The 26,862-nt window shown below is 40.3% G+C and overlaps 1 protein-coding gene across 1 annotated transcript in view; it reads left to right on the top strand.

The window, feature by feature from the left end:
- nck2b (NCK adaptor protein 2b) overlaps positions 1 to 26,862 on the top strand; it is a 78,557-nt gene that overhangs the window by 45,376 nt on the left and 6,319 nt on the right. The window contains exon 2 of the mRNA XM_052026188.1: positions 17,216 to 17,458. Within this exon, the coding sequence (XP_051882148.1) occupies positions 17,233 to 17,458 (226 nt within the window). The 5' untranslated portion in view covers positions 17,216 to 17,232. The remainder of the gene's footprint in view (positions 1 to 17,215; positions 17,459 to 26,862) is intronic.

Raw genomic sequence — 26,862 nt, 5'->3', positions numbered from 1 at the left:
TTGCATGGCTTCCAAGTCAGGAATGTGTGCAATTTGTAGGGGAATCTTCAATCCATCGTGTCTTCATGTCCCAGCTTCTCTTGTCCTCCTTGGTGGTAAAGGTCATGGATTTGAGAGGTGATGTTAGAGTAGCCTGGGTGAGTAATGTGTGGTACATAAGAGTACAGCACAGGAACAGGGCCTTCAGCCCATGATGTCTGCACCAAACATGAAGCCAAATTAAACAAATTCTCTTCTGCCTGTATTTGATCCATATCCCTCCATTCCCTGAACATTCATATGTCTAACAACCACTTAAACACCACTGTTGTATCTGCTTCCACCACTCCCCCTAGCAGCCTATTCCATGTACCTACTAGTGTGTTTTTAAAAAAGAACTTGCCCTGCAAATCTCCTTTAAACTCTCTCTCCCCCCCCCCCCCCCCCCCCCACCACCACCACCATTGATACATGCCCTCTAATCCTCTAGTACTTGACATTTCTGCTCTGAGGGAAGGGTGGGGGAGGGTGGATGTAGATCCTGACTTTCTACCTTATCTGTGCCTCACATAATCTTGTAAACTTCTCTCAGGAGTTTGTAATATGATCCACATAATGACCACTGTGCATTGGTGGTGGAGGGAGTGATTATTTAGGGTGACAGTCAAACAGACTGCTTTGTCCTAGAGTGTGTCAAGCTTTTTGAGTTCTTGGCACTGCACTCATCCAGGCAGATGGAAAGTATTCAGTCATGCTCCTGATTTCTACCTGTGTAGATAGAGGAAGGGCCTTGGGTTGTAAGGCGGCAAGTCACATGTCGCAAGATACCCAGCCTCTGACTTGCTCTTGTAGCCGTGGTATTTATGAGACATGAAGCCATACAGAAATAGGCCCTTCACCCCACCATGTCCATACCACCCATCAAGTAGCTATCCCATTTTCCAGGATTTGGCCTCTAATGTTCTATTTATGGTATTTCAGGTGATTATTTAAATGTTATGAGGGTACCTACCTCCATCGCTCCCATATGTAGTGCTTTACAGTCTTCAATCAGCAAATTGAGGGTTATGGATCATGTGCAGGCAGAAGAGATTCAGTTTAATTTGGCATAGTGTTTGGTGGTCAAAGTGCCTGTTCCTGTGCTGTACTGTTCTATGTAATCACCCTCTAGGTGAAAAAATTCTTCCTTAATTCCCCACTAAATCTTTTATCCCTTACTCCTGTGCCCTTAGCTTCTCACCATCTACCTTACTGTACTCATAATTTTGTATCCCTCAACTAGGTCTCTTCTTGGTCTTTGCTGCTCAAAGGATAACAAACTGGGCCTATCCTGTCTCATCATAGCAGAAGTGCTCCATCTCAGGCAACATTCTGGTGTGAATCACCTCTGTGCTCTCTCCTGTGTAATGGTATTTTTCCTACAATGTGTGGTGACTAGAATTACACACAGTACTCCAGCTGCTGCCTAACTAATGTGTAGTGTTGTACCATATCCTCCAGCTGTTGTATTCTATGACCCAGCTAATGAAAGAAAGTATCCCATTTGCCACCTTAACTAACATCTACCTGTGCTGCTACCTTCATGGATCCTTGGTCATGTACACTAAGGTCCTTGGGTTCCTCAGTGCTTCCTTGGTTCCTACCATTCATTGTGTATGTTCTAGCCTAATTAGTCTTCCAAAATGCATCAGCTCACACTTACCAGGATTAACTTCCATCTGCTATTGCTCTTCCCATTTTACCAACTGATGAGTATCATCCTGTAGCCTACAACTACCCTATTTACTATCAATATCACCACAAATGTTGTTGTCACCCATGAAGTTACTAATCATACCTCCTCCATTCCCATTTAGAGTGTTAATGTATATAATAGCAAGAATCCCACCACTGATCCCTATGGTACACCACTGGCCTTGGGCTTTCAATCACTAACACAGTAGTTCTCAACCATCACCCTCTGCTTCCCATCATACAGCCAATTTCAGATCCAATTTGTCAACATGCGTTTGAATAAAAGTATTATATTCACTGTCTTCCAGTTTGGCACCTCATCACGGCTGGTAAAGATTTGACAACCTCTGTCAGAGCCCTAGCAATTTCTTCTTTCACCTCCTGTTGTAGCCTGTGATACATCTCATCAAGTCCTGAGGACTTATCCGTCTTTTAAACCTGCTAACTCATCTGATGCCTCTTCCTCGTTGATGTAATTTGCTCTAGAATTCCATCATCTCCTTATTTGAATTCTCCAACTACAATTCCTCCTTCACAGCGAATACAGATGAGAAGTATTCATTTTAAAAACTCACCTATGTCCTCCGACTTCATGAACAGATTCCCACTTTGGCCCATAATATCCTCCTTCCTTGCTACTGTAATGGACTCCTTGATCAATATTGTAGTGTTATGCCAGCTTTTTTACATCTGTCATGTCTGAAGTTTCTAGAGTCTGGAATATCGAATTGGCAGCCATTCTTCAGCATCTCCATGGTCACAGCAATATCAAGTTCCCATGCCTTAGTTCATCTGCCTGCCTTGTCAGACTCCTTGCATTAAAATTAATGTAATTTGGTCTTGCATTCTTCCCATATATCTCTTCCAGTCTGGTTGCTTGGCCTTGTTTTCCTTCTGTAATTGGCTGTTTGTCACCCCCTGCTGTACTGCTCTGTGCTCTATTCTCTTGCCAAATTAGTTTAAAACATCCCCAATAGCATGAGAAACATCACTCTCCCCTTTGTTTTACCTTTTGTTAGTACCAATATGAACCATACCTCTCACTGTTTCCCCTCCCCTTGCAAGTGCCCTGTAACCATTGTGCACTATCTCTAGCACCAGGAAGGCAGCACACCATCTCAGATTCATGTCTGCTGCCGAAGACCCATCCATTTCCATTTATTATCAAGTCTCCTATCACTGTTGCCCTTCAACTCCTGCTCTGCTGAGTTTCCCATAGTGCCGTATTCTTGGCTCACATCGGACTCCGTAGAGGACCATAAGGTCCAACCATTCTGGAACACAGAAAAGCAGTTCTGGTGTGAGATGCACTTTGAGGCTTCCCTGACTACTATCTGCCTACCACCTTCTGCCTGGTGGTCACCCATTCCCGCTCTGACTGTGTTTCCCTAAGCTATGGGGTGACCATCTTTAAACATGTGTTATCCACATAACCATCTCCAGCTGGTACGAAAGCTCCAAGACCCAGTGTTTGAGCTGTCTGTTGGCCAACTGAAAATTGACTTTCCTAAGGATTTGGATTTGTTTTTCTGCAAATCCATTTAAGTTCAGTCTGATTTCTGTAGGATAGTGCATAGTTTTGACAATGCAAGAGCAATGTCAAGTCATGGGTGTTCATACATTGCTGCTTACATAGCTGGTTTTTATTTCTATAATCCCTGCAGAGTAAGAGCTTTTTTGTTTCTATGGTCCTTGTAACTAATTATTTTCTTAACCATATTTACAGTGTTCCTTTCTAAAAGAGTTAATGAGATCTACCTATTTTTGATCCAGACCTGTATCACATGATTTATAATTTACTGTTCAACCTATTTCTACTGTATCTTGGATTGAAACAGTTCTTTGGGGTCAGAAAGTAATTAATAGTTCATTAGCAATTTTAGCTTTGAACTTTCTCCAGGTAGCATCAAATTCAAAACTGTATGAGTTCATCCACCTGTGCTAATAAATAAATTCCAAGTTGGTACTGGAGTGTGCCATGTAAGGAGGAAAAAACTAGTTTAATGAGTTTGGCTCCTCAATTAAATGCTCGAGGTTGCAAGCTGCGATTTTAAAAATATGATCGTGGGATTTGGAAGTTAGGTGCTGATATTTTTGCTACCAAACTGCATCGTTTTCAGGGATGCTTTTTTTCCCTGCCTGAGCTTTGAAATTAACAAATTGTTTGTTTATTTCACAATTTATTTAAAAATGGAAGTAATTCCTTTTAAGTTGTGAGTTTTTTTTTGTGGTGATATTCTTTTAAAGCTGCTTGCCAGCAAGCTCAGCCAAGCCAATCTTCACTCCAAAGATGCTCAGTTAAAATTTCCTTGATCCCAGGTACTTAAGCCTTTCCCCGAGCACAGAATTTCAAAAATTGTTTAAGTGCAATTTTTAAAATCCGTGTAATTAACATTGTTCTGGAACTGTTTACACAGCAGTTTCATTAGGTAATTGAGTTTAAGGTTTTTGCATATCTTAAACTGATGCATGATACAGAATTGATACTGTCTGGTTTCCAAATAGTGCTAAAATAAAAGCTATTATTTATTCCAATAGTCATGATTAAACTGTGTGTATTTTTTTTTAAAAAGTCAATCAAAAACATGTTGCCAAATATATTTGGCTGTCATAAGCACTATAATTGTTGTAATTGTTTTATTTTTAATTACAGGATTGGTCACGTGGTCAAAAGCATTTCCACTCTAATGAGAAATATTCTGGTTCAGTCCTGGTGTATTCTGAATTAGCTCACACTGAAATGCATAGAATGTACAACCTGAAAGCCTGCAATTTGACTTGATTAGTCCATGCATGCATTTATGATCCACTTGATCTTCTTCCCAGCCTTCCACGTATATGTCTCAGCAACATAATCCTTTATTAATAATTTTCTCCCTCGAATGCTTTTTCCAGTTGCCTTTAAATTCACTTATGCTAGTTGCCTCAAACTTGCAGAATTAATTTCCCCATTCTCACCGGTCCCTAATAGAAAAGTTTCTTTTCAGTTTTCTATTTCAATTTTTCGTACCTAACTTGTATTAATGTTCAACATAAGTAAACCAGTATGTGTCAAAAAAACATTATTTTAAATCTATCTATAATTCCTCAACCTCTTTTAATGCAAAGGGACGGCATTTGTTTGAATGCCCTTACAATAGTGATTTGAGTGATATAGAGAGTTGCATTTGGGGAAACAGCTAGGTTTATGTTCTTGTACTTGGGTGTTTGGCTGGCTATCTGGGGGCAGCAACGTGTTTAACACTGGTAATAGAACAGATGAAGGGTCAACTTCAACATACAAGTTCCTGCATTAAAAATTGTACTTGGGCCAGGAAATTTGTGGAACTGTACAACAGCATGAAGAAGAAGAGAAAATTGAAAAATATGGGGGTTGGGATGGAAAATACAATTTTGCATTGCATTTTATATTGTTTTAAAAATGCTGCATATTGATGATTAGACAGCTTACTGTTGATGATTAGACAGCTTACTGAGCTTATGGAAATGAGTCAGGCAACTTTCTTGTGAACAAATCACCAACAGATGTGTACCAGATGAGACCCTCCCTTGTCAGTGAATAGGTCATTCAGCACTTCAACTCCAGCCTTGTAAATTGGTTTCTTGCAATACATCATTTGTATAGTTATCACAGATGAGGATCATTTTGAGATACCAACTTGCACCTTTGTCCAACTGGATGTTCTAGTCTCAAAGCCCCTCATTTCCTGGTCTATTCTAGCTAACTAATTTCACTTTCCCAGACAACTGGATGGAAGAGTACATTTAAGAGGGAAATGAGGAGGACAAAAAGGGGACATGAGATAGGTTTGGCAGATAAGGTAAAGGAGAATCCTAAGAGATTCTAAAAGTTATTAAGAGCAAAAGAGTAACATCAAGGAGAATAGCTCTCCTTAAGGATCAATGTGGTCATCTATGTGTGGAGCCACAGGAGATGGGTGAGGTCTTAACTGAATATTTCTTGTCTGTATGAAGGAAATAGAAGCTAGGGAAATCAAAGAGAATAGTGATGTCTTGGAACATATCCACATTACAAAGGAGGAGGTGCTGGCAGTCTTAAAGCACATAAAGGTGGATAAATCCCAGGCCCTGACCAAGTGTATCCTAGGACATCGTGGGAAGAAATTGCAGGGGCACTGGCAGAATTATTTGCATCATCTTTAGCCATGGGTGAGATACCAGAAGGCTGGATAATGGCTAATGTTGTGCTTTTATTTAAGAGCTGCAAGGATGAGCAGGAAACTTGAGACTGATGAGCCTAATATCAATGGTGGGAAAGTTACTGGAGGGGTTTCTGAGATACGGGATTTATTGGCATTTGGAAAGGCAAGGACTGATTAGGGATAGTTATAGCTTTGTGTGTGGGGAAATTGTCTCTCGAATTTGATTTTTTTTTGTAGTGGTGGCCAAAAGGATTGAGGGTGGGGTGGTAGATGTTGTCTACGTAGACTTTAGCAAGGCCTTTGACGAGGTTCCTTTTGGTAGACTGGTACAGGAGGTTAGATCACATGGAATCAGGGTGAGCTTGCCACTAGGATAGAAAATTGGCTTGATGGTAGTGGAGGGTTGTTTTCCAGATTGGAGGCCCATGACCAGTGGTGTGCTGCAGGGTCCTTTATTCTTTGACATCTGTATTAGTTATATGAATGAGAATGTAGTTGGTATGGCTACTAAGTTTGCAGATGACACCAAATTTCGTGGTACAGTGAACCATGAAGAAGGTTATCTAAGATTACACTAATCTTGATGAACTGGAGAAGTGGACCAAGGAATAGTTGATGGAATTTAACTTGGACAAGTGCAAAGTGTTGCATTTTTGAAAGTTAAACCAGGGCAGGACTTGCACAGTAAATGGCTAGGCCCTGGGGAGCATTGTAGAACAGACACCTAGGGGTACAAGTACACAGTTCCCTGCAAGGGCAACACAGGTAGACATGATAGTGAAGAAGGCATTTGGCAAACTTGCCTTCATCGGTCAGGGCATGGAGTACCAGAGTTGGGACAAGGTGGTACCGCTGTACAAGACATTGGTAAGACAGCACTTGGAATATTGTGTGCAGATGGCATGAAGCTGGAATGAGTGCAGAAAAGATTCACAAGGATGTTACTGGGACTGGAGGGCTTGAGTTGTGAGGAGAGACTGGATAGGCTGGGGCTTTCCTCCTTGTAGCTTAGGAGGCTGAGAGATGACCTTAGAGGTGTATAAAATCATGAGGGGCATAGATAAGGTGAATAGTCACTGTAGTTTTCCCAGGGTAGGGGAGTCTAAAACTAGAGAGCATAGGTTTAAGGTGAAAAGGAAAAGATTTAAATGGGACCTGAGAGGCAACTTACTCAGAGGATAGTGGTTATATGGAATGAGCTGCCAGAGGAAGTGTTAGATACAATGTTAAAAAGGCATTTGGACAGGTATATGGATAGGAAAGGTTTAGAGGGATACAGGCCAAACGTAGATGCATGGGACTAGCTCAGGTAGGCAACTTGGTCAGCAGGGACAAGTTGGCCCAAAAGACATGTTTTTGTGCTGTATGACTCTAATTGTGATGTGGCCTTGCATTGAGATCCAGGTCTGCCTTTACAGAGCTTGAAGCAGTTGTCTTAGAATTCTTTCGTTCTTGTAATCTGAAATTTACATAATAAAATGCGGTATTGAAATTCAAATATTTCCCACCTTGAATGTAAATCAGTAAATTTTCATAAAGACTCTTCTGAAAAGAAGTACAGGAAACCTCTCGTTCCAGCACACACTCCTCAGGTTGTGATAACATATGATGGCTTAATTGGTCTTTATCATTTTGAGCATGACAATAATTTGTGCAAATCATTACAGAATCTGGTCCAGTACAATCAGTGATGTATTTCAGTCAGATTCCTTATCTGACATGAATAAATACAAGATCATTTATTTCAAATTGACGATCATTGGTTCTCACATCGTGGATTCCTATTTTGGAATAGTTGGTGTTGCTTGTGATGGATCAACAACCTCTGATCCTCCAAGAACCACACCATTCTGGCTGACTTATTTTGTACCTTTTTCTCCAAAGTGGTAACATGTCATTTTTGTCTTCTTTCCCATCCATGATGGATGTGATTATACACCTGAATGATGGTGTGGGCAATCATTAGTTCTCGCATCATGGGTTCTGTCAAGTTTGTTTTAAAAGTGCAGTGCTAAAGTCTGGCTTAAACCTAATCCATGTGCATTCTGATAGTCTTCCCATTAATAACTCTGCAGGTGTTGGGCTCAAGTTGATGTTACAACTTTGTCATCATTTTGCATTGTTATCTTTTACAGTGCAGGTCAGACTGTGAAAGGTGTACTTTCTGCCAAACTGAGATTGTACCACGTGTGCACATTTAATTTCATTCCTGCTGAGGAATTTGGCAAATTCAGCACTTTTGAAGATGCTTCCGTTATAAATCACAAGGAACTCTGGTAGCATAGATCATTCCCAATCTTCAAATTGTCTCGAGCTGTAGCCATGTACATAGGAGCAACCTATCCATGTAAAACACACATCCACTGTGATCAATATCATTTCCCCATAAATAGGCCTGCAAAATCCATGCATCTCCTCAACCATGGCATGTTCAGTGGGTGGATTCTTGTGGTGTTCTTGACAATGTCAACATTCTTATGCAGTGTTCTCTAACTGCATGCCCATTCCAGGTTGAGGTGTAACTCCTGACATCTTGCTTAATTGGAGATGTACCCCAATGTCCTCCCTGCAATTATTTTGGAATAAGTGATGTTGCTTGTGATGGATCAACAACTTCAGGATCCCCCTCCCCAAGAACCACACCATTCTGGCCAATCATGTCATACCTTTTTCTCCAAAGTGATAACAGTGTAATTTTGTCATCTTTCCCATCCACAATGGATGTGGTTGTACATCCACAAGAGGGTGAGGTCATGTCTCGTCATGGTAGGAAGCTGTGAGTTATGATTGGAGTACTATATGTGTATCCAGGCAGTAAAACAAGTACACCTAGTACTGATATGTCACACTCAGATTCCACTGTCCACTCTTGTACTTCAGAATGTAGTTGTATGCAGGTGGTGTTAATGCCCATCTCTGTACTTCAGTTGAAGCCATCAAAGGTATTCCATTGAATTCCCTAAAATTATCTGGCAAACTCATAGACTTCCAGCTTTATGGATACATGGCGCATCATCAGTCTGTAAATGATAGCCCAGCTGTTTTTTTTTGTCTCGTTGTGAATAATATTGCTGTGCTCTGGTTTTGCATCAGTCTCTCTTTTCAATCAGTCGCTCATCTCCATTCTACATAGAGTATGATAAAACCAGTTCAATATCTTAGTGATGCATTATGGGACATCAACAATGACTTCATTAGATCATAATGAATCAGAACAGCCTATTCATTATCTATACAGTAATATACATGGGATTGGCAGGGGGTTGAGACTCTGAGCAGGAGCAAGTCTTGAGATAAGCAATAGCCAGTGAGAGCAAGTTTAATAATCAGGGTAGCCATGGGCACAGTAAATATTCAGTTAAACTATTTATTTTAATGCATGAGGCTTAACAGATAAGGCAGATGAACTCAGCGTGTGGATTGGCTCAGGGGACTAGAATGTCATGGCTATAACAAACATGGCTGAGAGAAGGGCAGGACTGGCAGCTCAATGTTCCAGGATACAGATGCTACAGGGGTGACAGAAGTACAGGTAAGCAAGGAGGTACAGGTTGCCCTTTTGATAAGGCAGGACATAACAGCAGTGTTTAGAGATTACATTGTTGAGGGATCATCCAGTGAGGCCATATGGGTAGAACTTAAAAACAAGAAGGGGAGGGTCACTCTAGTAGGGCTGTATTATAGATTCCACACACCCCCCCCCCCGCACCCCCCCCCCACCAAAAAACAGTCAGCAAGAACTTGAGCAGGTGTGTAGAGAAATTGCTTATAGTTGTAAGAATGATAGGGTTGTATTAGTGGGAGCTTTTAATTTCCCTGGTATTAACTGGGCCACCCAGAATGTTAAGGGCCTGGACTGGTTAGAATTTGTGCAATGTGTCCAGGAAAGTTTCCTGAGTCAATACATAGAGAGCCCTCCTTGGGAGGGTGCAGTACTGAACTCCTGTAAGAGAACAAGGCAGGGCAAGTAACTGAAGTGTCAGTTAGGGAGCAATTTGGCTCTAGTGACCATAATTCTATTAGTTTTAAGATAGTGATGGAAAAGGATAGGAAAGGTCCACGGGTTAGGGTCCTAAACTAAAGCAGGGCTAATTTTGGAGGAATTAGGCGGGATCTAGCAGAGGTAGATTGGGTGAGCGTGTTTGAAGGGAAAGGAACGAATGGCAAGTGGGAGGCTTTTAAAAGTGTGGTATCAAGAGTCCAGGAGCAGCACGTTTCTGTTTGGGTAAAAGGTAAATCTGGCAAGTTCAGGGAACCTTGGCTGACGAGAGATATTGAGACTCTGGTCAAGAAAAAGAAGGAAGCGTACATTGGGTTTAGGAGGTCGGGGACAAAAGAATCCCTTTGTGACTATAAAAAAGATTAAGAATACTCTTAATAGGGAAATCAGGAGGGCAAAGAGGGTATGAGATGGATCTGGCAGGTAAGGTTAAGGAAAATCCCAAGTTTCTGTAGCTATATTAAGAGTAAAAGGGTGGCTAGGGTGAGAGTAGGCCCCTTTAAAGATCAGCAAGGCTGCCTATGTCTCGAGCCACAGGAGATGTGTGGGATTTTTAATGAATATTTCTCCTCGATGTTTACTGTGGAGAAAATCCTAGTTGTTCAAGAGATAAGGGAAATAAGTGGAGATGTTTTGGAGAACATTTTACCAGGGAGGAGGTATTTGCAGCCTTACAGTGCATAAAGGTGGATAAATCCCCAGGGCCTGACCAGGGGCAGCACGGTAGCGTAGCGGTTAGCGCGACGCTATTACAGCGCCAGCGATCGGGGTTTGATTCCCGTCGCTGTCTGTAAGGAGTTTGTACGTTCTCCCGTGTCTGCGTGGGTTTCGTCTGGGTGCTCTGGTTTCCTCCCACATTGCAAAGACGTACGGGTAGGTTAATTTGGGTTTAAAATGGGCAGCGCGGACTCGTTGGGCTGAAAGGGCCTGTTACCATGCTGTAAATAAAATTTAAAATTTAAATTTAAGTGAATCCTTGGACTTTGTGGGAGGCCTTAGCTTCATTGTTAGCCACTGGTGAAGTTCCTGAAGACTGGAAGATGGCTAATGTACTTCTGTTGTTTAAGAAGGGTAGCAAAAGCAAGCTAGGAAATTACAGGCCATTCAGCCTGACATCAGTGGTGGGGAAGTTGCTGGAGAGAATTTTGAGGGACAGGATCTACCAGCATTTGATAGACAGAATCTGATTTAGAGGAGTCAGAATGGCTTTCTGCGTAGGAAGTTATGCTTGACAGACCTTTGAGTTTTTTGAAAAGGTAACCAAAAAGGTAGGTGAGGGTAGGGCAGTGGATGTTGTCTGTTTGGACTTTAGCAAGGCCTTCAACAAGGTCCCGCATTGTACACTGGTCTGGAAAGTTAAGTGTCTCATGGAATCCAGGGAGAGCTAGTTAGGTGGGTTCGAAATTGCCTTGGAGGTAGAAAACAAGATGGTGGTTGAAGGTTGTTTCTCAGAATGGAGGTCAGTGACTAGTGGTGCACTGCAGGGGTCAATGTTGGGATCCTTGTTATTCACTATTTATATAAATGATTTGGATGCGAATGCACAAGGCTTGGTCAGTAAGTTTGTGGATGGCACAGAATTCGGAGGTGGTGTTGATAGTGAAAAAAGTTATCATAGATTACAGGGGGACCTTGATCAGTTAGGGAAGTAGGCTGAGGAGTGGCAAAGGATTTCAATACAGGTAAGTGTGAGGTGATGCATTCTGGTAAGTCAAACCAGCATAGGACTTGCACTATGAATGGTAGGGCACTAGGGAGTGTAATGGAACAGAGGGACCCAGGAGTACAAGTGCATAGTTCATTGAAAGCAGCGTCACAGGTAGACAGGGTAGTGACAAAGGCATTTAGCACGCTGGCCTTCATCAGTCAGGGCACTGAGTATAGGAATTGGGACATTGTGTTGCATTTGTATAAGTTATTGGTGAGGCTGTACTTGGAGTACTGTGTACAGTTTTGGTCACCCTATTACAGAAAAGATGTGGTTAAACTGGAAAGATTGCAGAGAAGATTTGAGGATGTTGCCAGGACTAGAAGACCTGAGTTCTAGGGAGAGGTTGGCCAGACTGGTCTTTATTCTTTGGAACATAGGAGAATGAGGGGCAACCTTAGAAGTGTTTAAAATTTGAAAGGCATAGCTAAGTTGGATGATAAGTCTTTTCCCCAGGGTAGGGGAGTCCAAAACTAGGAGGATAGATTTAGGGCAAGAGGGGAAAGATTTACAAGAGATATGGGGGGTAGCTTTTTGAAGTGGAGGGTGGAGAGTATATGGAATGAGCTGCCAGTCAGCGTGGACTAGTTGGGCCGAAGGGCCTGTATCCGTACTGTATTGCTCTGACTCGAGTCCTATTGCATGGAGGTGAACACTCTGACTTCAGATAAATTTCTTCTTGTAATTTATATTGGAAGGTAACAAATGTGCCTGAATAGTTTAAATCCAAGCCTCGGACAGACAAGTTCAGATTGTCAGCCTGCTATTTTTATGATATCCACAGACAAATTCTCAATTCTCAAAACTATTGAATTTCTTAACCTACAATGCTAAAACTGTTAAGTGAACTAGAAAAAAACTAAACAGCTCTCATCAGAAAGGGTTAACTTCTCTCTTCTGGTGTTAATAAATTGCCAGACTCAACTACATCATTGAAATGTCTATGATGCTACATGAGGTTTTTCTTTCTTAAAGTAAAAAGTCCAGCTCATCAATGAAATGGTTTATCATGGTGAAATGGGAGCATGGATCAAAGGCTCTCCCCACTTAATTGAACAACATGCACAGTATCATAACTGTATTGAAGCAGGATAGAATACTGTGTCTCTTTTTCAATCCCTACTAATTTAACTTGCTTCAAAACAAGATATTTCTAGTTGCAACTCAACTCTGCTCTGCAAAATGAATTTTGATTAAAAATTATACACTGTCTGCAGCTGTAACCTAAAATTTAGGCTTCAAGGCCACACCTTATCTCTGGAAAAACAAACTTTTAATTCTTCACAGGTATCAGGAGGTTCCTAGTTGTAAGAAAATATGCCAATGTCTTCAATTTAAAATTGCAGTAATTGCCTTTAAATTTATTTCACTAGACCAGGTAAACAAGTGTAAACATTTACTAAATTTAAAACCACTGCACTGCTATCATTTTGAGTGGGGGGGGGGGGGGTCGCTGAGCTTGTGGAATATTTACACAGTTTAAATCGCTTCAAAACCAAAATATGACTAAAGAATATCGAAAATAATACATGTACCTGTACAGTACTTAGTATTTCCAGCAACAAAGCAAGCCTAGAAAGGGTTAACAGCTTTAAGCCATGACTGTTACTGAACACAAACAACAGGCACATTTTTTAGTATGTTCTTTTAAACAAGGAATGTCTAGGCAAACATTCAGACACCATTCTACAAATTGAATAAAAACTTTTTTTCCTCACATTTTGGTGTTTCACTTTGTATTGATACCCTTGACACTAGTTGCAATTTTAAATAGTTTAGTGCCAGCTAAATTGAATTGTTAAATTTTGAGAAAGTACCCCCTTCTGGATCTTGTAGGTTGTCTGCAAAAGTGGGCTCTTGGTAGGGCTCTTACTGATCCTGGACACGACTTGTTCCTAGTTTTTTGCCGCATTCGCAGTGTCTTATACAAGGCAATGTTGATGTCTACTATTGCTCCCTTGATTAAGACTTTATCTTGTTATCAGTAAGGAACATGTAGCCAAGGGGACCTGTGTAAGGTCATGCCCATTCAGCTCAGGGTGGCTGATTTTATAAATTCTCCATCCTCCTGAGATATGAGGGCTAGTATCAATTAAATTTATAAATCCCAGTTAACCTTTTAGAAGTTGCACCCCAGTAGGTGCAGTAATGATCCCTTAATGATGGTGATTCGTTAGGCTTCACGTCTCTGGCAGAGTGACTGGGCACATTGGTATCAGTAAAACAGTAGCATTACTGCCTCTCCATCAGAGAGGTGGTGTGGATGAAATGAGGGATCCTGATTCATATGGTCTTGTGCTCCATTTCTGGAGTTGATGGCCAAGACTCTTCACTGGTGACCTTATTGTTTTTTTTAGGCAAACGGAGCTTTGTCAAGCATGCAGCAAGATCTTCCTTTGAGCAGGTGGTGTTTTGGTGTCAGATCATTTCACTTAAGGCCCCTATGCATCTTCTAGTTCCCTGTGTAGCCAAGAACTTGTGATTCTTTTGGTATGTCTTCCTGTTTTTCCTGAGTGTAGAGCATTTTTTTTAGTGCTTACTGCCCCAGTGAGCAACTGGTTTTTCTCAGAACAACAATACATTCCTGCCAGTCTTTTCTTTTGAAATTTACTTATTTGTTCCTTTAATCTTCTATTCCTTAACTGTGATATGCACAGGTGTACACAATGTATTCCTTTTTTTAAAAAAATGTTTTCACCTCTGAACAAGCTCAGGTTTTGTTTTGAGCATGGTCCTGGATCTCCAAGACATATGCCACTCCTGATTTGATTGCTTGTATGTCATTCTGCTTTTATTTAATTGACAATTATTGGCCTCTTGCATGGGGCTGTGTTAAATAGAACCCTCTTTTTTTTCCAACTGAACCCTCTTTCATATTTGTCCTGACCGAGAAGGCCATTCAGCCTATCAAGTCAATGCTGGTTTTCATTCATATGAACTTCCCTGTTAGAGGGTTTTGATCTTTCTCATCTCTGACCTTACTAATGTCTCCTAATGATGCTTTGTTTATATAGCTGTCTAAGATACAGCACATTTTGAGAAGCTGATTATTCCTTGTGGATGTGCTTGTAACAAGGCCTCCCTTCCTATGAGTTCCAGCTAAAACAAAGCATACTCATCTTATTTTCCCACAGAAGTTGCCTGGCCTTGCACTGAGGCCCACAGGCCTGCTTTGTTGGACTTGGCTAGAAATCCAAGTTCTTGTTAAATTACTATCCCAGCATGCTTTTGTTCAATTACCTTTTACCATATTAATTTGATATTACAATCCTACAGCTTGAAATTCCTGTCATCACTATTAGAGAGGCAAAGTACAAGTTAGTGTTCCTTGTTGCGATCAAAATTGTGAATTCCGTATCTGCTTTCAACAAAGTGCCCTTTCGTTCCTGCAACAGCACAAAGACTTTGGAAATGTAGTTCCCTTTTCATTTCTTTAACTATGAGAATAGTGTCACGGGCCAAAATTCATGCTTTCCCTCAGTGCGTGCACAGGCATTGCAAAGGTCCTTTAAGTGTAGTCTGTTTACCAGTTTGTTAGCAGCTAGACCGCTGCTCATGTCAGTGTTCTGAATCCAAGTTAGATTGTGCCACTTCCCTATGGACTTTCGGTTGAAAGTAACAAACATGTTGTTATTCCATCAGTGGGAATGGAGAGAAATCCCTGTGTCACAAGGTTACAGCCCAGTGAAATTTTCCATCCTCGCCCTGCCATAATTTCAAGTTACCCATTTGCATTCTACACCTTGGAACCGTCCAAAAGTTGTGTTACACTTCAATATGATTAATGCCAAAATGAAACCTTGTAAAACTCAGCTGAGTTTAGATGGGAAAATGATGACTTTCTCATTCTCTTCCAAGTATTGTGAACCCTTCTTAATAACCATGAAGCAAATGTGAATTTTAATAAAATGGAGTTTTATGATCTCTACTTTCCATTGTGGTCCATAGAACCTTTGATTTTATTCTTTGAAAGTAATATTTTAGAACTCCCAGGCATGCATGAAAAGGCTTTCCTCTGAAGTATGCAATTCAAAATCTAGATAATGCAGGGAATTATAGGCCAGTTAGCCTCATCTACTTTCTCAGGAGGCTAAAGAAATTTGGCATGTCCCCTTTGACACACCAATTTTTATCGATGCACCATAGAAAGCATCCTATCTGGATACATCACAGCTTGGTATGGCAACTGCTCTGCCCAGGACCATAAGAAACTGCAGAGAGTTAAGGACACAGCCCAGCGCATCACAGAAACCAGCCTCCCCTCCATGGACTCTGTCTATACTTCGCTGCCTTGGTGAAGCAGCTAGCATAATCAAAGACCACACCCACCTGGGTCATTCTCTCTTCTCTCCCATCAGGCAGAAGATGCAGGAGCCTGAGGGCACATACCACCAGGCTCAAGAATAGCTTCAATCCCACGGTGATAAGACTATTGAATGGTTCCCTTAATGACATGGACTTTGACTTTGCACCTTATTGTCTACCTGCAATGCACTTCCCTGTAGCTGTGACACTTTACTCTGTATCCTGTTATTGTTTTTTTAAACCCTCTACTACCTCAATGCACTCTGTACTGAATTGATCTGTACAAACGGTATGCAAGACAAGTTTTTCACTGTACCTCAGTACAAGTGACAATAATAAACCAATATCAATACATTAGTGGGAGGGAAACAATTGCAGAGGATTCTTGTGGATACGATTTACATGCATTTGGAAAAACATGGCCTAATTAGGGGCAATCAGCATGGCTTTGTGCAGGGCAGGTTGCGTCTTACAAACGAGTGAGTTTTTTTGAGGAGGTGACAAAGGTGATTGAAGGTAGGACAGTGGATGTTATCTACAAGGATTTTAGTAAGGCATTTGACTAGGTCCCTTGTGATAGGCTGATCCAGAAGGTCAATATGCATTGGATAAATGTGACTTGGTGGTTTGATTCAGAGTTTGTATGAATATAGCTTAATCCAACATCTAAAAGTTGTTCTTACTTTCCATGTCTTCTCTGTGGGGTGGGAAGGAACAAAAACTCCTGATACACGACTAGTGGATTTGTTTTCAATGTGCCACTATGATAAATTTATATTCTAAACTTTGTTTTCAGAGATTGTTGTATCATTTGACTAGCTAATCATTCTAAACTTAAACCAGTTTAAATGTGAAAAATATTGTAAATATGACACTTGATATTTTGAAGTGTTCAAAAAAAAACGAACATACATTGCAGCATTTTATTGAATATATTGCTGCTTGCTTGCTAATTGTGCAACTTGGAATTTGGATTCATGAAGCAATTATGGTAAATTAAATGGTGATATTGCAGAAATTGTTCCTAGCCAAGCGGGAATTGATTCAAGATTGGATCAGCACTTTTCTTTCACTGTAAACTTTAACCTTTTCTATTCAGGCCACATATGCAAATAATTAGATCCAAAATAAGAAAATAATTGTTTTAATAATAAAGCACCTCTGTTTCTCTTTCCATTTTACCACATTAAAGGTATTACATAAATACAAGGTATTGTTTGTGTGTTTGCAGGAGATAAAACTTCAGTCATTTCCTCATGATTGGTTTTAACATTCAGTAATCAAAGGTGATGTTCTGTTAATGCTGAGTTATGTTCTCTCTGATAGGAAGGACTCGATGAAAGATGACAGAAGAAGTTATTGTTATTGCAAAGTGGGATTACACAGCACAGCAGGATCAAGAACTTGACATCAAGAAAAATGAGCGATTGTGGCTACTGGATGATTCTAAAACTTGGTGGAGAGTAAGAAATACATCAAACAAAACTGGTTATGTTCCATCAAACTATGTAGAAAGGAAGAACAGCTTAAAAAAGGGGTCACTGGTAAAGAATATCAAAGATACTTTAGGCAAGTAAAAACTTCAAGATAATTTAATATGATTTTAAAATGGAGAGTTGCACGTTTCTTCTGATTCTTCAAAGTGTGTGTTCTGTCTCATTAGCATGAAGATTTAGGTACTGTCTGATTTGTCTGGTCCTTCAAATGGAGTAAAAGGGACAAACATAGGAACGTGGGTTTCCTTCATCAGAATGCATTTGGATGATTTATGGCAAGCTATACCCCTGCCTGTCATCAAACAAGAATGGCTTTTCTGTGTAGCAGCTTTTCCTAAAGTGGTGCTGTAGTATTACTAATATATATTTCTGATACATGACCAAAATCTACAAGACTCTTAGTTCATTAAAGCTTTTGTAGATGAAGGCAAATTATTTGCTTGGATAGATGAAAGTAGAAATATTCTAATTGTAAGGAAATGACTTAGAAACATAATAGTGGGTCAAATATATAAGCTTGCCACCATTAGAAGATTGACAGCACTGTATGCAGGACCATAAATTTACGAAGTGTTTTGTCCCCGCGCACACACATTACTAAAGTGTAAAAACATGCAGGAAAATATCCTATTAATCTTTTTGATTAGATTATAAAGGGATAAGGTTTTCTCATGCCAATGAAAAGCCTAGTTTAGACTGCATCTAGAGTTTTGTGTACAATTCTGCGCTCTACCTTAGAATAATGACTTTAGAAGCCACACAACACAGATTCAACAGGGTTTAAAAGTATAATAATGAGGAAGATTTATATAAAACTTGGTGGTACTCACTGAACTGTAGGAAGTTGAGTGATTTAATAGTTAGATTTTTGAAAAGAATCAGTTGTAAACAAAGAAACTTTCTTGTGGGTGCCTCTGTCTCCCAACCACATCTATCCATCTTCACCAACTGGTGGCTCCTGCTCATCATCCCTCACCCCTCCTTGGTCCATCTATCACCTACCAACCCCTGTCTCACCCCTTTCCTCTTTATACTGACTATCTTCCCTCTAAACTCACAGCCCTGATGCAGGGTCTTGGACTTGAAACCTTGATATTCCTTCCCCTCCACAGATGCTGCTCAAACCTGCCAAGTTCCTCCAGCAGTTTGTTTTTTTGCTCCACTTATCACCTTCCTCATCAAATTCCGGAATCTGCAGCCCTTCGTTGTCTCCACATCACCTTACAGCCTCTGTGTCTACGTTGACAACTTCTATCTGCATGACAAGTGCTGCTTGACCTGCTGAGTTTCTCCAGCAGTTTTTTTTTGCTCCAGATTTCTGCAACTGCAGTCTCTTGTGTCTTGAAGAAGTGGATGCTAGTTCAATTAATAATTTAAAGTTGAGATTTTTTTTGATAGACTTGTAATTTGGGAGGGAGCTGAGGCAGTGGATACTTTTGGGGTACTGATGGTAGCGACATCATTAAATGACAACAGGCTTAAGGGACCAAATGGTTTGGTCCTATTCCTGTATGTCTACATTAGATGTATTCTCCTTGTGTTTATTGCAACATATTTGTGAATGGGGAGATAAAGGTAATTAAAATTGTGCCATTGCTATCACTGAATATAATATAAATACAAATGAAGGGAAGCTCGCTTTAGCATCCTCAAACTTGCTGGTAAATACTGGCAGTTTCATCTATCATTTCTCTTTGTAAGAATAAGACAAGTTATGTTTAATTAATTATGTTGGCTTTAATGTTTTTAAGTAAATTCTAAATGTGTTAATTGATTTTTAATATTTTTAATTGTGAAAGGACTATTAAAAAGCATTTGGTAAAAACTTGACAACTTTATCTTTCTAGGCTTTTACAAGTTTCCTGCTGTTTTGTGGGTCAGGCTTGTTCTGGCCCATCCCTGCGACTGCATTATGTTATGAAAAGTCTGCCAAGTAGGACACCCCATTTTGGATTTTTCCATATTTCCTCACAGTATAGGAGGTCATTTGGCCCACCATTTCTATGCTGGATCTGGGCAATTTTCTGCAGGTTCTCATTGTGGAATGTGCATATAGTGTGCTTGACTTTTTTTTGCATATCTCACTGGTGAGTGGAAGTCGTGAGCTGCATTATGTAAGTTCTGGGCCATTGACCTCTGACTTATTCCCAGTACAAAACTCACTCAGAGGCAGTGTCTAGAAGAGCACACGAAATCCATGATATTGAAAGCTATGGAGCTAGTGCTGGTAAATGGAATTGGTAAAGGCAGGAATTTGGCCAGCATGCACATGCTAGGCCAAAGGGTCTATTACCCTGCTAAATAACTCTGACTGTTTGATTCTGATTCTAATCTTACACTCGTATACGGAATCAAACTAACAAATTAGTGAATTGGCTGCCTTTTGTGGGTTTTTTTATCCCCAATCAAATCCAAGTTGTTGCAGATATTAAATTCTTTCCCTATCTTGATGTTTAATGAGAAAGCAGTTGAGAAACTTACCTGGATTGTACTGAAATCGATCTAAGTGCTTTCAGAAACTAGTTGGCATCCAACACTTATTCCATAACATAACAAAGTCTTTGGCAAAGGTAGTGATTGTGTACTCCATGCTGAAATGTAATTCCACTAGCATCGCTAACTGTGTTTGTATAATAATACTATAAAGTCTGGGTAATGAAGTTAATATTTGCTGCACATGTGGACTAAATAGTTATGTGGTTGACAGGAGAATGGTATTTAATTTTTTTAACGGAAATTTCTGTAAAGTGTGATTACAGACTAGATTTTTTTTGACTTGGATGTGGTTTTAAAAAAACCAATGGAATGACAAAAGTTTGATAGCTGAGAGTTGGCACTGCACTCATCCATTTGTCATGTAGATGGTAAAAAAGCTATGAGGTGTTAGTAGTTGAGTCACTTACCACAGAATATGTAGTCTCTGACCTGTTCTGACCTACAATATCTATCTGGTTGGTCTGGGTTGAGTTTTTGGTGAATGAATCCTAGGGTATTGGTGGGGGAACTAATCAATGGTAATGCCTTGGAATGTCAAGGGTAGGTGATTAGATTTTCTTGGAGACAGTGTTGCCTGGCAGTTCTGTGGCATGAATGTTACTTGCCACTTATCAGCCCACGATGTTATCTCTCTAGGTCTTGCTGCATGCATTTTCGGGCTGCTTCATTCACTGAGGAATTGTCACTGATTAAAATGGTTCCCAAGTCAAATAATTTTATGGAATTGAAAAATATATTTTGATTCATTATCACTACAGAAGTGGGTATTTTACCCACTGAAATGCGTGCCTTTCACTTTCCTGCGACTGCCTAGATTCTCAATTATTATTAAGTTTCTAATATTTAATAACTTTAATACACTGTATAATTGGTACTCATGGTTAACTTGAATTCAGAAATGCCAAAGGTTTTGACTCTAAAACCTCTCAGTATTCGTCATGTAGTGAAATAAAAATTAAAAATGTCGGAGAAGCAGAAGTTAAAAGATAGTGGTTACATTTTTTTTGACATGATGCTTTATCAGGGCTGGCATCAGACACTGGTCAGTCCCATTAATGGTACAGTGTTATGTATTGTAATATACATATGTTTCTCATCTCCCAAGGTTGACTGCTTTTGGAATTGGTGTAGGTAAGCTATAATAGGCTTATTATTTCTATAACAATATCTTTCTTCAGAAGCACTTTTCTATTACTGGAATTCTTCAGATTAATTGAGGAATAGCAGAACTAATTATCCCTGCAATGGAATGTAAAAAGTGGTCTTTCAGAGTTATGATTGAAGAAGTGTGTCTACCACTTCTATTTGATGATACATGATGAGTCATGAGGTCGGGATAAAAAGTAACCCTTTTAAAATAAGCTTTGTTGTTTGGTTTTATATTGCCTATCAAATCCCTCATGTAACCTCTGGGGCGGTGTAGCTTGAGTGATGATTAGTGTTATCTCACAGGGTTGAATATTTGGTCTATTTAGGTTATTAATGAATTGTGTTCCTGGAAATTCATTGTACCCGATTTTATTTGACAAAGTCACATCGTACCTTAAATGGATCTTCCATATGAATTGGTAGTTGGAGCATACATCCCCTTAAGGTGGAATAAGTAGAGGCAACCCAACCCCCACCAGCACCCCTTTGATACTTGAGGAATTAAGTGTTTATTTGTTACTTCCTGGAAGAAACAATTAAATATAACTCACTCCAACCAGAAAAGTGTATGAGCAGAGTTCTTGGAGTGAATGTGGGAACACCAAGCGTAAATTATTAGTCACAAATCTCTGTAATGGTAACATATAACATTTAGCGAGATCATCTCTGAGATGAGAGATTCTTTATCAAACTGGTAGAGTATTTGCAGCACCTTTGGTTGGTAACAGTTTAAATAATATAGAGCATGCTGGTTACCAGCCTAGAGCAGTGGGAAAGAGAAATAATGTGCACAAAAAGGCGGGTGTCTTAATGCTGGAGTAGAAAGTAGTACAGTATAGGATGGGAGCAAAGTAGGGATATCTGAGAGCAAGGCTCAGAATTCATGCATGCAAGTACATAGATTGTAGCAAATAAGGGCGAAGGGCAGGCATAAATAGCCTTGCAGGGATAAATTGTGGCAGTAACCAAAACATGGTTCAAAAAGTGATTAGCACCAGGTACTCTATTTCTGGATACATGGTGCTCCGAAAAGATAGAAGGCAAAATAACATGGTGGGATAGCATACCTGATCAAGAGGATACAATGTTAGAGATGGTGAACGTCCTCTCAAACCTTTTTTTTAAAAAAAAGCTAGGAAAGAAAAAGAGGTTATCACATTACTGGAATAATTCTATGAGCCACCAGTGAATGAGTAAATTTGAAGGTAAAACACAAAGCTGTTCAAGACATGTACTGTTCTGTATTTGGGGATATTTACCCTGATATTGATAATGTTCTGCCAAAGGTGAGAAATGTGAGACTGACCTTTAATGTTTTTGTCCAAGTAAAGAGATTTTGGTGGAGAGTAATAGATTGTAGGAAGACTGACCCAATGGACAAACAAGAGGCAGATGAAATTTAGTACAGAGAAATGTGAAGTGATACATTTTGATAGAAAGAACCAGGAAAGGTGATATAGGCTAAATGGTATAGTTTTATAGGATTTACGGAAACTGAGACCTGAATGTGTATGTACGTGAATCTTTTAAAAGTAGCAGACATTTTGAGACAGCAGTTAATAATGTATATGGGGTCATCGGCTTTATTAGTGCAGTAGCAGTGTGGTCTTCCTAAATTGTATGAAACACTGGTTAGCTACCTTTTGGAGTATAAAATCCAATTTTGGCCATAATACTAGGAACGATGTTAAGGTCTTTAGCAGTGTGCCGAAAAGAATTCCTAGAATAATCCTTGGGTTGAGGGATTTCAGCAGCAGCTGGCTTTCTCTTTGAACCAAAGAAAGTTAAGAGATTTGAAAGAGGTATACAAGATCATGAGAGTCAAATTTAAGAAAACAAACTTCATGAATATGGATTCATAGTAGTGGGCAAAAGATAGAGATGATATGAAGATTTTGTTTTAAATAGAATGTACAACGCAGGAACAGCCCTTCAGCCTACAATGTCTTTGTTGAGTGTTCCAGGCACCTACCACTGTCTTTTTTGCCCTGCTTATCCCCTTTAAACTTTCTCCCTCTCACCTTAAAGCTATGTCCTCTAGTATTCAACATTGCTACCCTAGGGAAAAGATACTGCCTGTCTATCTATGCGTCTCATAATTTTATAAACTTCAGTCAGGTCTCCCCTCAGCCTCCGATGCTGCAGAGAAAACAATCCACGTTTGTCCAGCCTCTCTATAGCTAATACTCTCTAATCCAGGCAGCATCCTGGTAAACCTCTTCTGAACCCTCTGAAAAACCTCCAAATATCCCCCATGTTACAGGGCAGGACTGCAGAGTACTCCAGGTGCAGCCAAACCAAAGCTTTATACAACTGCAACATGACTTCCTGACTCTTGTATTCTATGCCCCTAGTGATGAAGGCAAACATGCTATACGCCACCTTTACCACTCTATTTACTTGCATTGTCACTTTCCGGGAGGTATGCATTTGGACCCCAAGATCCCTCTGTACATCAGTGCTGTTAAGGATCTTGCCATTAACCATATACTTTCCCCTTACATTTGACCTCCCAAAGTGAAACACCTCACACTTGCCCGGAATAAACCCCATCTGCCACTTCTCCACCCATCTCTGTAACTGATCTATATTCTGCTGTATCTTTTGACCACCTTCACTGTCTGCTGCTACTCCAATTTTTGTGTTATCTGCAAACTTACTAATCAACCCATCTACATTTATATAACACACATCAGAGGCCCCAGCTTCGATCCTTGCAGAACACTGCTGTTCACAGATCTCCAGCTAGAATATACCTTTCCACCTCCACCTTGTCAAGCACCTTACTAAAGTCCATGTAGACAACATCCATTGCCCTACCCTCCTCAATCACCTTGGTCACCTCCTTAAAAAAAAAACTACCTCTGGTTTGTAAGATGTGACCTGCTCCGCACAAAGCCATGCTGACTGTCCCTAATTAATGTGTTCTTCCAAATGCAAGTAAATTCTGTACCTAATAATCCTCTCCAATAGCTTCCCTACTACAGATGTGAGGCTCACAGGCCTATAATTTCCTGGATTATCCCTATATCCCTTCTTAAAGGAACAATATTGGCTACTCCAGTAGCTTTGATTTGATGCTTATTTTACAGGGGTATGGGGAAAGAGTGGCAGTTGGAACTGAGTGGATGCTTTGCAAAAAGCCTGCAAACTGGATGGGCCTAATAGTGCTATAACAATTCTGATCTACACAGTTAGAGGACTTTAAGTAAAATTGTCCCTCTTGCAGTTAAATCAGTTTTTAACCTCAAAAGAAAATGGAATGTTATGCCATGGTTTTTGTTCTGTTATGCTCTGTGTCAATCACGTCATTTTACTGTCCAGTTCACTCATGTTGAAAATTACTCTCTTCATTTGTTGTTGATAACCCCACAATATCACTTTGCTTATTTGCTCTGCCGTTCCAAATTCTTTCATTGGTTCAAGTTTGTTTTAAAATAATCATTAATGTTTTCCTCATTTTGTTTAATTCTGCATTATATATATCAGGCCATTATGAAGGTTAATGCTACCTATTTGCAAAATCATGGATTAGAAACATAGAAAACCTACAGCACAATTCAGGCCCTTCAGCCTACAGAGTGTGCTGAACATGTCCCTACCTTAGAAATTACTAGGCTTACCCATAGCCCTCTATTTTTCTAAGCTCCATGTACCTATCCAAAAGTCTCTTAAAAGACCCTATCATATCTGCCTCCACCACCATTGCCGGTAGCCCATTCCATGCATTCACCACTCTCTGAGTGTAAAGCTTACCCCTGACATCTCCCCTATACCTACTCCCCAGCATCTTAAACCTATGTTCTCTTGTGGCAACCATTTCAGCCCTGGGGAAAAGCCTCTGACTATCTACCCAATCAATGCCTCTCATCTTATATACCTCTATCAGGTCCCCCCTCATCCTCCGTCGCTCCAAGGAGAAAAGGCCGACTTCCCTCAACCTGCTTTCATAAGGCATGCTCCGCAATCCTGGCAGCATCCTTGTAAATCTCCTCTGCACCTTTTCTATGGCTTCCACATCCTTCCTGTAGTGAGGTGACCAGAACTGAGCACAGTACTCCAAGTGGGGTCTGACCAGGGTCCTATATAGCTGCAACAATACCTCTCGGCTCCTAAATTCAATTCCCGATTGATGAAGGACAATACACCATATGCCTCCTTAACCACAGAGTCAACCTGTGCAGCTGCTTTGAGCGTCCTATGGACTCGGACCCCAAGATCCCTCTGATCCTCCACACTGCCAAGAGTCCTACCATTAATACTATATTCAGCCATCATACTTGACCTACCAAAATGAACCACTTTACACTTATCTGGGTTGAACTCAATCTGCCACTTCTTAGCCCAGCTTTGCATCCTACCTATGTCCCACTGTAACCTCTGACAGGCCTCCACACTATCCACAACACCTCCAACCTTTGTGTCATCCGCAAACTTACTAACCCATCCCTCCACTTCCTCATCCAGGTCGTTTATAAAAATCACAAAGAGTAAAGGTCCCAGGACAGATCCCTGAGGTACACCACTGGGTCACCGACCTCTATGCAGAATACGACCCTTCAACAACCACTCTGCCTTCTGTGGGCCAGCCGGTCCTGGATCCACACTGCAATGTCCCCTTGGATCCCATGCCTCCTTACTTTCTCAATAAGCCTTGCATGGGGTACCTTATTAAATGCCTTGCTGAAATCCATATACACTACATCTACTGCTCTCCCTTCATCGATGTGTTTAGTCACATCTTCAAAAAATTCAATCAGGCTGGTAAGGCAGGACCTGCCCTTGACAAAGCCATGCTGACTATTCCTAATCATATTATACCTCTCCAAAATGTTTATAAATCCTGCCTCTCAGGATCTTCTCCATCAAACTTACCAACCACTAAAGTCAGACTTACTGGTCTATAATTTCCTGGGCTATCTCTACTCCCTTTCTTGAATAAAGGAACATTAATTTCATTTGGGGAGACCTTGCAAAAATCTGGGGAGAAAAAAGACTAAGGGACTAAATCAATTTGAAAAATTACAGATTGTGGGCGGCAAGATAGCGTAATGCTATTACAGCGCCAGTTCCCACCACTGTCTGTGAGGAGTTTAGTACGTTCTCCCCCCACTGTGGGTTTCCTCCAGGTGCTCCGGTTTCCTCCCACATTCCAAAGATGTACGGGTTAGTAGGTTAAAATGTGTGTAATTGGGCAGAGCAGGCTCATTGGGCTGGAAGGGCCTGTTACCGTGCTGTATAAATGTTTTTTAAAAAGCAAGGTCAGAGATGCCACAGTGGAATTATAGTGCAATTAACATGCCTTTTGAGACCAATGTTTAAATCCTGGGTCAGATGAATGAATTGAAGATGCTCCTCTGTGTATTAGGGTTCCTCGGAAAGTGAGGCTGAGTACACTCAATCTTATTCAAGAGTAAAATATCGTAACTTGTCAGTTTTGTGCCATTTGATACCACTTTTGCTTAGAGTGAGAAGTCCACTCTCTCTTTGGGATTAAGCGATTGGTGAAATTTAATCATATGCTATTCCTGATTTAAGAGTACAGGAGGTTAAAAGGTATTTTATTTCTTGATACTTGGAACATTAAATGCAGATTTTCTCCTTGTGTGTTATCCTAAATACCATGGAACCACAGAGGTTAAACAAATGTGAAATAATGTACGTTTCAAAAACAGACATAATATTAATGCTTTTAAATATTTTTATTTAAACTGTAGTTAAAAAAAATGTGATCTGATTTGAGGTTGAGAGAGTTTCCAAACAATGGAGCAGATTTTGGTTTCATGTAATGTCATAAACCTTGTAGGTAATATTAATTGAAACTAGCATCAT

The sequence above is a fragment of the Pristis pectinata genome, chromosome 11 (genome assembly GCF_009764475.1).
Source record: "Pristis pectinata isolate sPriPec2 chromosome 11, sPriPec2.1.pri, whole genome shotgun sequence".
In the NCBI taxonomy this organism is placed as follows: Eukaryota; Metazoa; Chordata; class Chondrichthyes; order Rhinopristiformes; family Pristidae; genus Pristis; species Pristis pectinata.
The sequence above is the reverse complement of the archived record's forward strand: the minus strand, read 5'-3'. Positions and strand labels throughout refer to the sequence as shown.